Source organism: Equus caballus, chromosome 26 (assembly GCF_041296265.1).
Source record: "Equus caballus isolate H_3958 breed thoroughbred chromosome 26, TB-T2T, whole genome shotgun sequence".
Taxonomy (NCBI): domain Eukaryota; kingdom Metazoa; phylum Chordata; class Mammalia; order Perissodactyla; family Equidae; genus Equus; species Equus caballus.
In genome coordinates, this window is record NC_091709.1 from 44,912,729 (window position 1) to 44,928,965 (window position 16,237).

At 51.0% G+C, this 16,237-nt stretch overlaps 1 protein-coding gene across 2 annotated transcripts in view; it reads left to right on the plus strand.

Annotated features, from left to right (window-relative positions):
• Nucleotides 1-16,237, plus strand: part of UBASH3A (ubiquitin associated and SH3 domain containing A) — a 42,799-nt gene continuing 26,562 nt past the window's right edge. Inside the window, exons 1-6 of one of the 2 annotated variants that reach the window (XM_001492276.4) lie at nucleotides 1-173; nucleotides 2,165-2,218; nucleotides 4,762-4,948; nucleotides 8,299-8,497; nucleotides 11,832-12,001; nucleotides 13,145-13,353. In XM_001492276.4, the coding sequence (XP_001492326.1) occupies nucleotides 61-173; nucleotides 2,165-2,218; nucleotides 4,762-4,948; nucleotides 8,299-8,497; nucleotides 11,832-12,001; nucleotides 13,145-13,353 (932 nt within the window). In that variant the 5' untranslated portion in view covers nucleotides 1-60. The remainder of the gene's footprint in view (nucleotides 174-2,164; nucleotides 2,219-4,761; nucleotides 4,949-8,298; nucleotides 8,498-11,831; nucleotides 12,002-13,144; nucleotides 13,354-16,237) is intronic. The other variant, XM_005606164.4, reaches the window with a different exon arrangement.

Here is a 16,237-nt window from a genome sequence, read left to right on the forward strand (position 1 = left end):
CAGCCTCTCTTGCCTCCCCTCTGGCTTTATCTGCTCATTTCAGTCTGCAGGCAGGAAGAGATGGCAGCCGGGGAGACTCAGCTCTACGCTAAGGTCTCCAACAAGCTCAAGGGCCGCAGCACCCCCTCCCTCCTGGACTCCCTTCTGGGGATGGGCTTCCCCGCACACACCGTGTGAGTACTGCCCCGGCTGCGCGCGCCCCGAGACCCCAGACCTGGCCCTTCGGAGGGTGCGCTGTAAAGCTGCGAGCGGCTCAGAGCTCTCGCTTCCTGTCAAAGGGGTCCACCAGGACTAGATACTGTCTCAGAATAAGGCCCTTCTCTGCTTTTTATAAGTGGCAGGATCTTTGCCTTTCAAGGACAGAACTCGGCTGGCTGGCTGATGTGGGGGGACACTGAAATTGGTGAAAATTAAAGCCATGTGTTACCGCGGCAGCCCCATTTTTCAGGGTTTGGAGGAGCTGGAGGCCTGTAGTGACGCTGAGACGACCATTTCAAACTCTAATTTGAAAAGGTCCCAAAGCCCAGTGAATCTCTCCTGCTGGGACCTGTTGAAATGAAGCTGTGTTTCTGAACAGGGCAGGAAGCCCATGCGTCCTTAGGGAAAAAGCTCTTGAACGTCTGAAAATGAAACAAAATGATAAACTACCGGAAGAGTGTCAGCATGATCTCACTTACCCAAGGAAAGGGTCCACATGTAGAAAATTATGATCTTAGGCCTTACCCCTCCCAGAGAGGGAAGAAATCCCCCCAAAGCAGTGAGCTGTGATGCTGACCTCGGGTCCCAGCTTCCCTGGGAAACCGGTTCCCTAGTTCTGGTCCTTTTCACATGCTTATTCATATGGGAAAATACAGCAGAAGTCCCCTGAGGTGACCTTGGATTTGAGAGGGGGCAAGCTGTCCTTAAACATTGTAACAAAATCCTGACCAAATTGGGTGAAATAACTTTGAAGCTAGACCCCTTCCTCCTCCAACCCAAATCAGGATTTTTGTCGTCACCACTGTGCTCATAACAATCCGGAGTCTGTGGAATGGGGAACAGAGCAAAGCCTGAGCAGAGGGCCTGTCGTGTGCTGGACCAGCCCTGGGCACCTTCCATCAGGTGCAGACGGGGACACTGAGGCCAGAGAGGGCACATAGTGGTCGGGCAGGACTGGAACCCCCTTCTCGGCGCCTCTAGAGCCCACGCTTTATTACACTAGTGAAGCTGCAGCGTGGACCCATCCTCAAAATTCCCTCTAGCTGAAACCTGGGCCATCTGTTGGGGGTGGAGAAGCCTGTTGAAACGTCTGCTCAGGCTGGAGCGCCCCAGGTGCCAAGGCCTCCCTGTTGAACCCCTCCAGGCGCCCGCATCCCATCAGGTCCCTCCCCAGCTCCAGCTGTTTCTGGGCTGACTTCCTGAAGGCAGCTCCTCAGCTACGCTCCATTCTGCTCAGTTTGGAGGCTCAGCTCAGTTCCATTCAATGTATCTACGTCCGGTTACAAGGATGAGTAAGATGCATTCAGGCCTCAGGGACCTCACGGTCTGGGAGAGGAAGCAAAAGGACTCAAGTTCGTCAAGACAAGAAGCACGGTGACCACGAGTGTAGCCGGGAACACAGGAGCCCAGCACGTCCACCCTGCCTGGGCGGCGTGGGGAGGGCTTCCCGGAGGAGGGCGGTGTGAGCATCAGGGAAGAACCAGGACCACATCTCTAAGGGCAAGTCGGCACAGGGCCGAATTTTGGCGGGGGTGTGGGGCAGGGCGCCTCTGCAAGCTGGGATCTGACTCATCAGGGCCGACTCGAGGATCCATGAACGGGCCTGCTTGGCTGTGGTGCAGGGCGAGTGGGGGAAGATGGAGGGGATAGGGTTCCAGGTTGGGAGGACCTCAGGGCACAAGCCCTTGGACTCGGTGCCAAGGACTGCAGGTGGGGAGCCCCAGAAGGAAAATGAGCAAGGGGCAGGGGGGATGTGAACAGGTCTGCATTTTCAAAACCGCAGCGATGCCCCTTGGAGGATGGAGGCCTGGACACTCAAGCTGCCGGCCGGGAAGTCTAGCAGCCCAGCCCCTTGTGGCGGGATCCCTGAAGGTCCGACAGGCTGTTGGGCCCCCCGCTTCTCTCAACCTCTCCCGGAGAATGGAAGGCAGGGTCTAAATACTCCTTGCATTCTGCTCTCCTACAGGCTAAAGGCATTGGCAGCTACTGGAAGAAAGACAGTGGAAGAGGCATCGGACTGGTGAGTGGGCTGGCTTTGCGGGCGTGGAGAGCATCTGGATGGAAACACCCCTGCTTTGAGGGCGTGCAGGGTGGACACTGGGAAGTGCCCAGTACACTCTGGGCGGGGTGGGGCGGCCACCTCCATGCCTCCCCATCTAGCACCAAGGGAAAGGAATAAAGAGCCTGCATTTAAAATGCAAAACAAAAGAGAAGGAACTATGAACCAGCTGTTCCTCACTTAAAAATCTGATTTAATCCAAACGTGACTGTCAAAGAAGGACAAAATTCGTGTGATTTGCTGTGTAAAGAGGGCAGAGCCATTCTTGCTGATGTAAGATAGAGATCGCCACTCTCTGGGGCTATATCTGATGGGGAGAGAATTTACTGGAGGTTGTGAATGTCCCCTAAGCCACGGTGCACAGTAACGGGGGTGGGGGTGGGGCTGCCGGGTGGCTGGGGGGGACCGGCTGAGGAGCTCAGGGTTCAGGGAGGCGCCGCCATCCGCCAGCAACGCGACTCTGCAAGCCACCCGCTGCTATGGGTTGCGGTTTTCTGCTTCAGGAATCAAAGAGAGGGCACCCCCGTTTCTAAACGTGGTCCCGCCTGAATGTGCCATGATGCCATGGTTCTGCTCACAGCTGGGAAGTTCCCCCACGCTCTGCCCCGGAAAAACCACAGTGAAAATCAAACAATAAAACCAGGTCCTGCCAGGCTGGGATGTCCTCCCCAGGGCACGGTGGCAAACAGTGATAGTGGGTCTCCGAGCGTCCCGTGTGTCCTCCTCCAGAAGCTCTAGGCGGAGGGTAAACTATGTGCCCTATCTACGGGACAGGGGGAGACGCCCAGGACCCTCTGGGCTAAGGAACTCTAAAGCCAGTTACCAAATTTGAATTAAAACCCGAACACACTGCTGTGAGGGCTGCAGTCGGTCCCTGCTGGTTACCCCTCAGCCAATAAGACTAGCAGACCAGCCAAGGAACAGGGAGACCTGGGGGTCCCCCAGACTCAGCCAAGAGTGGGCCGACCTCTCTGCCCACCAGGGAGGTGCAAGTTAACAAGTTAACGTGCTATTGAAAACAAAGGGCAGCTTCAAGTACCACAGAGGGGGAGGGGAGGGTGCATTCTCACTTTTGTGGTTACAATCTAGAGTGACGATCAACATTGAAACTGTGTGGAGCCACCTGCCCGGCAGTTCCAGGTCTAAGCACATTCTCTGCAGGAATACAAAGGGCCTAAAAAAATGTGCAAAGTTCTTGATTACCGTGTTACAAAGTTTACAAGAAAGAAAACAGTTGAAATGTCCATCGATGGAGTGGATGAATGAAATATTGCATAGGTAGATGATGGAAGGTTACACAGCCCTTAGAATGTTCACTCTGGCAGACTTCACTACACGTATATGTGTGAACACAGGTCAATCGCAGAAACACATTGTGGAGTGAAAAATGCAAGTTGCAGAATAACGTAACAATAGCTTATGATTTATATAAAACGCGCACAAGGGCTATGTACAGATTTGTTACTTAAACGTCTAGAAGAAAATAAATCAGATCAATAACTGAGGTTGCCTCTAGAAAGGGCAAGAGAGCCAGGATGAAGAGCGGAGATCTTCCTCCATTGGGATTTTTTCATTACGAAGGAGAATGTGTTTGCGAACACCTAATGTTTTCCCAAGTGGTTGCATGGTGTTTTTCAAACTTAACATTACATCATACGCACTTCCCTGAGGCACTAAAATCATTCAAACCCCAAATTCCTAATGAATAGATGATAAATAAATTTACTAGCATTTATCTACTTTTTCCTTCTTTCCGATTATAAATAACTGCAATAAATATTCTATACGCACAGTTTTATCTATACTTTTTGCTTTTCCCTTCAGATAAATTTCTGGGAGCAGAATTATTAGTTCTGGCGGGATGGGCACTTCAGGGGTCCTCATGCACATTGGCAAATTGCTTTATCCAAAGGTTGCACAAATTCGTCCTTAAGTCTCACTGCACCTATGACACAATTGAGCATAACATTTGTCTTTTGAAAAGTGTTTCGTTAATTTGACAATGACAAAAATGGTGTCTCATGGTTGTCTTAATTTTCATTTTTATTATTAGTGAGAATGAACTTGTATTTTGGATTCGTATATCCTTTCTGCCTGTATTTAAAATAACTTTCTGAAACGAAAGAAAATAGAATGGCCACCTAAATTTTGTCTAGCTTTTTTGTGGTTTTGATTTTTACATTTAATTCGAAGTTGGAGATAAAATTAAAATGTGAATTTTTTCGACAAAATTTTCAACACTAAGGAGACGGCTGGACCACAGAGGTCATTTGAAGACCAGATTTTGAGTTTTACTGTCACTTTTCTCGGCCTTTGGCTTGGGAATCACACTGACCCGGGTCTGAGAGCTGGGCGGACGCTGCCTTCTCCTCAGCCCCTTGCTCCGTGTCTCACGCAGTTATTTTGGCCTGTTATTCTGAGTTGCTGTTGTTGCTGTCGTCTGTCCTCTGGGGACAGAATCTTCGTCATGACACCGGGTGAAAGTGGCCCGTTTTCCGTTGCAGGCTGCACTGTCATTGCAATGACCCCTCTCTAGACGACCCCATCCCCCAGGAGTACGCTCTTTTCCTCTGTCCCACCGGGTCCCTGCTGGAAAAACTTCAGGAGTTCTGGAGAGAAAGCAAGCGTCAATGCACAAAGAACAGAGCTCACGAGGTCTTCCCTCACATAACGCTCTGTGACTTCTTCACGGTGAGTCAGCCCCTAAGTGCCTTTAATGCTCATGAACACAGCAGCTGAGGTCACAGTCTGTGATAGCTAGCCACATGATTTATTTCCATGGGGTGGTCCACAACCATAGTATTGGCAGGCCTCTTTGTGTGAAATATCCTTTACTTTCCTCCTCACCTTCATCTGGTCAACTCCCAGTCATACTTCAGAACCCAATTCATTTATCCTCTCCCTTTTTAAATTCTTCCTCAGCTCCCTGGGGAGAAGAGGCTGCTGCCCTCTGTGCTCCCACCAGCTTTTTATTTATATTTCTAGCAGTACTTTACGTGTTGGGTGACAATGACAATATGTCTGGTGCAGCTCTGCATCCTCACTGGACTGACCCCCTCAAGGGAAGGTAGATGCTCTGCTCATCCTTGTAACCCCAGAGCTACCACAGCGCCCAAGACAGAGAAGGTGCTTTAGAAAGAAATGTGTAATGGACCAACTGAAGAACGGGGGATTGTTGACCTGTCACAAGGGCAGGCCTTTTCCCTGCCTTGGGGACCAACCCTCTGACTTAGAAACTGGTCGAATAGGCAGCTCCCTGGGGCCTGGGAAGGTGAGAGGGACCGGGGCTGCTCAAAAGACAAGGAGACGTGGGAATGAGGGAGGCAGGAGCAGACACGCCTTCCTCTGAGCTCCCCACCAGAGAAATGTGGGAGGGCACCCGGCCTGGCCTGCCTCTGCTGTCAGCGAACTCTAAGGGTTCCCCCTGTTTCAAGGGTCCCACCAGGGCCCAAGCAATCCCCCCATTCCAGTCTCCACAGCACGCAGGGGAAGGGGACGCAAACCCCCACAGGGAAGGTTTCCAGAAGATACGCCCGGGGAAGCAGTGCCTTCTGGAAGCTTTGATGAGCATGGCTGTCTGCTTCCGGCTGAGGCGCGGCATTGCGGGGGATGATTCCCAGGACACAGGACTTTGGTGCTAAAACCAGGAAAGTCCTGGGCAAACCAGGGTGAATTGGTCGCCCTCCTTTACAGGTGATGGCATTTCTCACAATCAGCCTTTCTGGCTTGTCCTCGGGGCTCGTCAGGGAAAGGAAAGGAGCCACACCCAGCAATGAACGTGACCTTAGAAATGACACGCTCGGTGACGGCAGAGAGAGCAGAACTGGGCCTCCACTCCTTCCCCCAACCCAGCACTCACCTCACAAATGGAAACACACACAGAGACATACCCACACAGAGACACAGATATGTACACACACAGAGATATACAGAAACACACACAGCACGCAGTTACACGCACAGTTAAAGAAGCAGATACACACACAGACACACACACCCCCCCACACACACAACCCCACAGATACACAGACAGACACACACAGAGACACGCCCACACAGAGAGACACAGATATAAACACATATGGAGATACATATAAACACACACAGCATGCAGATACACACACAGACACATACACACACAACCCCACAGATACACAGACACACACAGATACATACACACACAACACACACAGATACATACAGATATATATACGCACACTGAGATACACAGAAACAGAAACATCCCAGAGACAGATGTGTACACATACACACATACCACATCACACACACATCAAACAGATACACACACGTAGATACACACACAAACATACACTCACAAACACACATCACGCAGACACACACACAGATATATACACACCATATCACACCCACCACACACACACACGCCACAGAGACACACACACACACACACACACACACACACACACACCCTTCTCTCTCGTTGGCCGCCCGCTCACCCACACCCTCCCTCCGAGCCTGCCTTGTTGGCTGAAGGCCCCTTTCAGGCAGAAGAGCGTCCGAGGGGTTCACACTGCCTTGCATACTGTTGCATGAAAACGTTCACCCACCAAATGTGAGGTCAGTTCCCGCTGTCTATAGTGCGACTCTGCTTCCAGATGACACAGCTGAGACGGAGAGCACCCTGTGGCAGACACTCACCCATCCAGCTTTCTGGTGTTGGGGGCCCTGCACACATCACAGGCTTCCGAGGCCCATGAGGGCTGCGAAGGGATGAACTCGGTGGGCTCCCAGACTAGAAGGGGGGCTGAAATGCACAATGAACACAACAGCACGGGTCATACTTCAGAGTGTAAAGAATACCGTGGGAAGTTCAGAGGGAGCCGCGGGCCGGAAGAGAAGGGAGTGGGTCAGTTTCCTGCTGGGGGACGTGTGTCTGGGTTCCACTGTGGTCCCACATGGCCACATGGAGTCTCCCACGTGGAGAAATGTCTTCAAGCCCAGGACATGGCTTGGGCAGTGTGAGCCCGGGAGCCGCGATGCGCTTGGCCGGGCGCCTGGAGTGGGGTGTGGGAGTGGGGAAGTGGAGCAGGGACGACTGCCGGCCCCATGGGCCTTGGCAGTCAGGCTGAGCATTAGACGGACGGAACTCTCCAGGGGAAAGGGGAGCGCCTGCCATTTCGGGGTGGGGAGGGGCATGGCCAGGGTGTGGCTTTAGGAAGATGGTCAGAATTGTGTGTGGCAAACTGGGGGGCCCTGAGGGAACGAGTCAGAGTCTGTGTTGGTTCAGGGTCCTCCCAGAAGCAGAGCCCAAGGTGGAGTTATACGTGCAGGTGATTTATTCGGGAGAAATGCCTAGAAGGATAGAGAAGGAGAAAAGCTTGGGCAGGGGAGCCTTCAGACAGCGTGTGGGTCTGACTCCCGAGAAGGAGACGGGGAGGAGGACCAGAGGCAGAGCCTCGGCCCCAGAGTGGCCCAAGAAGGACGGCGGGGCTGACAGGGACCCTGAGTGCCAGGGCTGCCCCAGAGGAGCCCCATGGGGACAACAGCTGGCTCGGTCATTGTGAGAGCATGGCCCGCTCCTGGGTCTGAGGGGCAGCAGCCCCAGGCGTGGGCTACTACCCTCCTTGCTGCAGGTTCTGAGCAGTGCCCCACCCCCTCCCCCACACTGTGGTTGCCTCAGAGCCTAAAGGAAACTTCCAGAAGCCGACTAATGCTCTGTGAGCACAGATATGGAGGGGGAGACTGGCTCAGGATGCATGGCAGTCGTTGAGTCAACATGAGCCGGAGGGATGGGGCGTTGTTGAAGTGACAAAGCATTTCCAACCTGGGCATTTAAAGGGTATTCCATTCCAAAAAGAATTTTACCCAAAATCTCTAAGAAACTGAGGACCGAGTATAGAACAAATCCATAGCCCCAAGCACACAGACTAGATGAACTATGTTACAGGGTTGTAACCTGAAAAGAGGCTCGCTTGGCTGCATAATCTTTATTAATTAAATTAACGGATGACCTTCCAACAAGAGGGGAGAAGGCACATCCTCTGTCTCTCTTCCCTTAGTGTGAAGACCAGAAGGTGGAATGTCTTTACGAGGCTCTAAAGAGAGCTGGGGACAGGATCCTGGGCTCCTTCCCCTCCGTCGTCCCTCTGGTTCTCCACTCTTCCGTCAGCTATCTGGGCTTCTTCGTGAACGACAGCCCTGCAGACGTCATCCGGGAATTCGCCGCGACGTTCGCCACGGAAGCATCCGTCTTAGCAGGTAGGCAGCCGGCGAGTGGCACACATAGGGCCGGGTTAATGGGAAGGGATCCCGTTGTGTCTGGGGCTGTGCTTGCCACACGGGATGCAAGGGGTGGATCCCAGGGGAGCAGAGTGCGGGCTGTTCCCTGATGCAGCGGTGGTCAGACGGCTGGCTGGACTGGGCTCGGGGATGCAGGCGCCCCTGCCTGGGCCATGTCCACTCCCATCTCTCCCTTTTCAGTCAGCTACTCTGACACGGCCTTAACCCGAGGCTGAACGATTTAACTAGAGCCTCCCTAATGAGCCAGCATGTGCTTCAAAGGTAAGCAGAGAGATTCTGAGAACGGGCAGTCTTTTCTCTAAGGGAGAATAGCCTTGTTTGCATTGATGTGGTTTTTCAAACACCTGCCATATTCCAGCTGCCTGGGAAACTGTCCCGGGAGGAGACGTTGTGTGGCTCTGTGTTGACAGTGGATTGTAGGCTGGTGTGCATGCCGTGGGATCCGGGCCTCCCGCAGCCCCGTGCCCACCTGGGGCATCTCTCCTCCCTGGGTCAGTGCTGTGTGTAAAACACAAGTCCTAGTTGATTTATTTTAATTCTTTAGGTGTGAGCCTAGCCTTCTCACCTTGGCCTCTTGGGGGAAAAGATTATCTAGACTCACTCCGAGGATCAGGGAAATTCCCTTTTCTCCCCACACCAGCCCTGGTCTGGAGACTGAGGCTCCAGCTGGGGCTAGCAGGAGGAATTCCGGACTTGACCTCGGAAGATGTGAATTCCTCCGGTGCCCCTGGTTAGTGGGCTGACCTTGATCAAGTCATCTCAGCTCCCCGAGTCATGCTTCTTTCTCTGCAAAACGGCGAGGGCGAGGGCTCTGCGAACAACGCAGCCCGTTTTTGTGGCGCACGGAAGCTGCTCGATATTGTTGGATGTGCTGAGTCTGAAACTGGAAGAGGCAGCAGCGCTTGGTGGGAGGACCTTCCCTGCCCCTCCACATGCATCCCATTTGCCCGCCCCATCCTTGGACCTGTGTGAACGCAGACCCCAGCCGCAGAAGTAAGTCCAGGAGTCCAAGATTTCCATTTGGAGGCTGGCTTGGCTAGGGACCATATTTGCCAAATAATTATAAACTTACCCTGTATCTTTGTGGATTAGTCTCCTTGATGTAAACGTGAGGTCAAAGGGACAGCTCTTCCTTGCCTCTCAAAGGACAACGAATGTGGTTCTTGTTGTACTGATGCGTCAGCCACTGGCCTCAGAGCAGGCACGCCACCCACTTACTCTTCACGTCCCCCCTAAAAGTGGATCTAATTGCCCAGTTTCAAAAACAGAGTGACGGAGGCCTGTGAAGCGTAAAGTCCTTGCCCAAGGTCACTCTCATGGGTTCAATGGAGTCCCCTAAAATTCAAGTCCACTCAGGACGTCGGAAAAGGACCGTCTTTGAAAATAGGGTCTTTGCAGATGTAATTAGTTAAGAGGAGGTCAGACTGGAGTTGGGTGGGTCCCTAAATCCAGGAACTGGTGTCATTGTAAGAAGAGGAGAGGACACACAGAGACACAGGGAGAAGCCACGTGAAGACAGAGGCAGAGACGGAAGCCAAGCAGCCACAAGCCGAGGAGCCCCAGGGGCCACAGATGCTGGAAGAGACAAGGATGGACCTTTCCCCGAGCCTTCATAGAGAGCATGGCCCTGCTCACACCTTGATTTTGACCCCCTATTCTCCAGAACTGAGAACAAATTTCTGTTGTTTTAACCCAATTTGTAGCAATTCATGACAACAGCCGCAGGCAACCAGCCACGTCCCCTAACCAGTGGGAGGTGGAACCGGAACTTGAGTCCAGCTCTGTCTTGCTCCACACCCCCAGGTTTCAAACTGACTGGCTCTGCGTCCTGAGAGAGCGGCCTTGACCTCCTGTCTGTCACCCAACCCTGAGCAGGCTCCACCCAGCCCTTCCGTGCCTGTGCCCTGGGCTGGACCCTGAGGGGTTAGGAGGGGCCAGTCACTGCTCTGGCATGTCCTGGGTCCCTCTCAGGGCAAGGGGGTCCCCTGGCAGTGAAATGTCCTCAGGGACATGAGGCCACGGAGAGAAGAAAGACAAGGGCCCATTCAGAAGTTGGGTGTGACTCAGTGATCACTCCGCTGACAACCAGCCATGGGTCTTTCCCAGGCCACGCTGACTCATGTGGCAAGGCCTCCTCGCCCACTCCTGAAACACCTGAGAAGAGGAATTTCCCCGACACCCACACGCTCTGCTTTAGACTTTGTCATCCCCACGGCTCAGGGCTCAGAGATCTGGACGGCTCCTCGTTTGGTACCAACGGCTCCGGCAGAGGCTGGAAGGCATGAAGGGGCCTCCAAGTCTGGGCTCCAGGAAGCGCGTGCGTCCTCCTTGACATTTTTCAGGGGGAGAACAGCTCCTGTTTGTTGACGTGTGTTGGCCGTGGGAGAGGCGGCAGGTAACTGATATTTCCTGAAAGAGACCACGAGTTAAGAGATTGGTTTCCATGGCAGCCCCAGCTGTCGGCTGTCACTATCCTCAAGTTGTTGCTGTGGAAATGGAAGCTGTGTCAGGCCAAGAAGCTCCTCAAGGTCACCCTGGCAAAAGGGACAGAATGGACTCTAAAGCCAGGTTTAGCTGATACCAAAGTCTGCACTTTTCCTGTCCATCACCGCCTCCCCAGGGCATGAACTACTCTGTGGCCCAGCTGAATTCAGATCCTGGCTGACCTGAGCGCCCCGGCCCGAGACCCAGGAGGACGGGGGCCGAGAGGGCAGAGGCTGCCCAAAAAGGCCAGGGGCCGGCCACTCACAGGGCTTCCTGCTTCGCTAAAGCCGTCCGCATGTGAGGGATGCTGTCATGTTTACAGAGTCGCGTTGCCCATGACGTTTTCTTCCCGAAACTGCAACTGAATAAAAAGGCGTTGACCTGGAGCGCGAGCCGACCAGGCCAGGCCAGGCCGCTGAGTAAGGTGCACACTCCAGGGAACAAAGGAGAGGCTATTTATTTCAGACATTCTAATCCATGTTTGGGCAGCTTGCTTGCAAATTGATAGGCCCCAAATGCTCCCCAAAACCCACATCTCTACACCCTCCTTTTTCCTACTTCCTCGTAAGATTTGCAGGTACCCAACCAACTCCTTTATAAGGTGAACTCTGAAATGGCACAGTCTGGGCCGAGTCCTTGCCATGCCAGGAAAGGCCCGGTACAGAGTGGGGAGGAGTGGGTAGAGGGGGCAGGCGCCGTGTATAAAGGGGTTTGCATTGCCCATCCCGGCCATGTAGTCGACCCAGGCAGGTAGTGCTGATGGTTTGGGTAAAGCTGCCAGCACCCCTGTGTTTACCCGATTTCGTAGACTGCACGGTGAAGCCTTGCACCAAGCAGCTGCACCTGACCCTGGCCCACAAGTTCTACCCCCACCACCAGAGGACGCTGGAGCAGCTGGCCAGAGCCATCCACCCGGGCCACAGCTGCCAGTGGACCGCAGCCCTGTACTCCCGAGACATGCGTTTTGTGCACTACCAGGTGAGCGAGCCACACCCTGAGCGAGCCACACCCGGAGGGGCCCTGGGCGGGTGGTAGGTGGATAGAGAGATAGACTCCTCCCCACGGGGAAAGGAGGAATGAACCACCGCCCACCTGACAGGGCACTCACCCCTGGGAGCCCTCCGCGCGAGGTATTCTAGCAGAAGGGAGGCTCTCTATTCTTTCTCTAAGATCATTGCCTTTTTTGTGCAAACTGGAACTCACATTTATATATGAGTTACAGACATACAGAAATTTGAAAAAAAAATGGAAGCATTTCTGATATTAAAAATGACTAATTTTACATTGACTAATGAATACATTCTGTTGCTTATTAATTTATTTAAATAATGATTTGGGTGAAGCCTTGTTCCGGGACTTCTCCCCCTGAATTGAGTGGTTTAGATAGAAGGCAGGCTGTGCGCCTCCCAGACCCACGGAGTAAGCATGAAGGAACCCACTGTGTTCCACAGTGCAGGAGAAGCTAGGAACAACCTCGTGCCAAGGAAGGTGGATGTGAAAGTCTGGTTATGCTTTAAGATCTTTATATTAGAAATAAGTAAATAAAGATAGATAGAGAGACAGATAAATGATAGATAGAAAGATAGATAGATATAGAGATAGAGATAGATAGATAGATATAGAGATAGATAGATAGATAGATAGAGATGGATAGATATAGAGATAGAGATAGATAGATATAGAGATAGATAGAGAGATAGATATAGAGATAGATATAGAGATATAGAGATATCGAGATAGATATAGAGATAGATAGATATATATAGAGAGAGAGAGAGATGTAGAGATAGATAGGTGTAGAGATAGATGTAGAAATAGATAGGTAGATAGATAGATCGATAGATAGACAGATACATAGAAAGATGGATAGATAGATGGATAGATATAGATAATAGATACATAGATACCAAAATTCATTTCTAAATCTATGCAAAGAATTCTGTGCTGCATTTTGTTATAATCTACATTATCTATCATCAGACAAAGGCCTGGAGAGTGTCCTGGAGACACAGAACCATCGGGGAGCCTGAAAGCAAGAGGCAGACGTAACAGGCCTCCCAGGGCCGTCTTTCCCAGCACGAGTCCTTGCGTGGGGTGTGAAAACACTTGCCTCTTTTCTAGACCCTGAAGGCCCTGTTCCAGTACAAACCGCAGAACGAGGACGAGCTGACGCTGAGTCCCGGCGACTATATCTTCGTGGACCCCACCCAGCAGGAGGAAGCCAGCGAGGGCTGGGTGATCGGCATCTCGCATCGCACGGGCTGCCGGGGCTTCCTGCCAGAGAACTACACGGAGCGAGCCAGCGAGTGTGACACCTGGGTGAAGCACAGGTGGGTGTCGCCTCCGGCCTCTAGTGGCAGCCCACACACGTCTCTCTGAGTTGGCGTCTGACAGCGTCCCTCTGAAAACAGTGGTCGCAGTGTTTGTATGTTTCTAGAACCTTCCGCCATTGGTAAAAATTGCCTTCTCCTGGGGGCAACATTATCCCTGCAGGTATACTGTAAATATCTTGGTTGATTTGTGGTTTTTCTGCTGATAATGTTCAGAAAACATGAATTACTCCATATGACTTTCCTGAGACAGTAATCCCAAAACAATTGCAAAATACCACTTCCTTAGTATGAACATAACAAATTATAGTCAGAGATCCTAAGCTTGGGTTTATTTAGCCTTCTGCTCAGCGTACAAACCGTAAAGTCCTGAGGTGCCTTATTAGTCGTCTGTTGCTATATAACAGACGACCATGAACTTGCTAGCTCAAAGAACAGACCTTCATTATCTCACAGTTTTCATGAGTCAGGAGTCTGGACTTAGCTGGGTCCTCTGCTCGGGGTCTCCCAAGGCTGTGATCAGGTTCTGGCTGGAGCTGGGGTCTTATCTGAGGCTGAGGGCAGTCTGCCAAGTTCACATGGTGGTTGGTTGAATTCGTCTCCTTGAAGCTGTAGCACTCCTGGTGCCTTGCTGCTTCACGTCCGGATGAAGAATCTCTTAATTTTAGCATCTTTAGCCTCCTCTGGAGAGGCTGAGAATTTTCGAAATCATCAGGTACTGGTTCCTTTGGTTTAATGTTTTTTCCCTCAATTTCCCTCTCTCTTCACACGCTTTACTATAAGCAACAAGAAGAACCTGGGCGATACTTTTAACGCTTTGATTGGAAATGTCCTTAGCTACATAACTAACTTCATTGCTCACAAGTTTTGTTTTCTGAGGACAATTTCATTAAACTTTTTGCCGCTATGTAATAAGGATCCCCCTTCCTCCTGTTGCCTATGACCCGTATCTCGCTCCCTCTGCGCCCTCACCAGTGACGCCTTTAACACCCAGACTTCTGTAACAGTCCGTCCAAGGTCACTTAGAGTTTCTTATCATGCTTCTCAAAATTCTTCCAGCCTCTACCCACTCCTCAGGCCCAAAGCCACTCCCACATTTTAGGTATTTGTTCCAGCAGCACCCAACTCCTGATACCAAATTATGTATCAGTAAAGGTTTAACCAGAGAAGCAGAACCAAAAATTTTTATATTATATATATAAAATATAAATACATGTATAAAATATGTAATTTGTATTGTTATATTTAACATATAATTATTTATTAATAGTATAATCTATACATTTTCTGTTATTTATGTTATTGTAACATATACATCCATTGCACACATGTATCTAGGTACACGCACATAGAGGTATTACAGGGAGTTGCCTCATGTGACTGTTGGGGCTAGATAAGGCAAGAAGGGAAGGGGACCACAGCAGGCTGGAACCCACGCGTGAGCAGATGCTCATCGTCTACCGATGCTGATCAGGAAGGACCACCCAGGCAGATGGGAGAGAAATTGTGGACACAGCTGGTATCCGGAATCTCTGAACTCAGAGAAAACCAAGTATTTTTTAAAGATCTTCCAATTGAATAAGTCAGACCTGCCCTGGATAATCTCCCTTCTGATTAACTTAAAGTCAGCTGACCAGGGACTTGAATCAGATCTGCAAAATCTCTTCCTGGCAGCGCCTAGATTAGCATTTGATTGGGTAACTGGGAAAGGTGTGTGTCTGCTCAGAATGAGGGCTGCCTCCTGCGCTCCTCCAGCGCTGGGAGAACATCCCTGGCAGCCGCCTGACCAGACACAGGCTAGAAAGGGAGTCTGGAGACTGCCATTCGGTCGACTCGCCCCGAAGCCATGGCAAGGTGTTAAGATAGCTCTCTCGAGATCTCCTCCACGCTCTCCTCTCGGATGTGAAGCGTGACACAGCGGTGAGGGAACACGGGGTCAGGCAAGGGTAAGGCTGCACCATCCCTGGTATGCATGTCGGGGTGGGGCTCACAGTGGAAGATTTTGATGAGATGGATGGTTGGAACAACTTAATGATGAGAGTGGGAGGAGCAAGGGAAAAAGACACAGAAAACCCCTGTGTTGTGGTCCAGGGCTTCCTGGCGCCTTCAGAGCTGGACAAGAGAGCCCGGAAAAGCAGCGACGGGGCTGTCCCTCTGTTTCCAGCAGAGATGCCTTAAAACTGTTTCACTATTTCACTCACTTGCTTATTCTCTTCTAAAAATCTCCACAGCCTCCCCTAGATATTTTTCACCTGCAAAGGAACAAATCGTTACGTTGAACACAGCTGTATTACCGACCTGCTCCATCTACAAATTTTCAGATCCGTGCTAGACATTTACTGTGGACAAATATTTTCCAGCGTCTATATATCCAGAGAACTTTCTCCTGCTGGGGTTCATACACAAGGCAAAGCTATGAAAATCATGCCTTTTTATTTGAGTTGCCATTGGAAGCTCCTTAAAAATTGTCAGAGAATCTATGCTTAACTATAAGTATTAGCATTTTGAGTAGGTTAAGAATGCATTTTGAAGAGCTGAAATTAATGATTGCTGGTTGATCATTTTTACCCAAACCAAAAAAAGAAAAAAAAGAGTGGTTTAATAGTGCCTCATAGAAGTTCTTGGAAAAAGGACTAGATTTTGTAAGAAATAGTAGCCAAAAATTAGAAGTGTCTTCTGGAAATATTAATGAGAGATCAGGTGACCTTGGCTGGTTTCTTTAGGTATTGTGACCCTTACTGCTAATTGTTCATACACTGAAGTTTGTGTAACAAGTTGGGGACAGTGTTTGTGTCCCTGGGCTTCTCCACCAGCATAACGGCAACTCGACACTCAACAAGAGTGGGTTCCAGCCAGAGCCTGGCAGCGTGACCCTCCGCGTTAT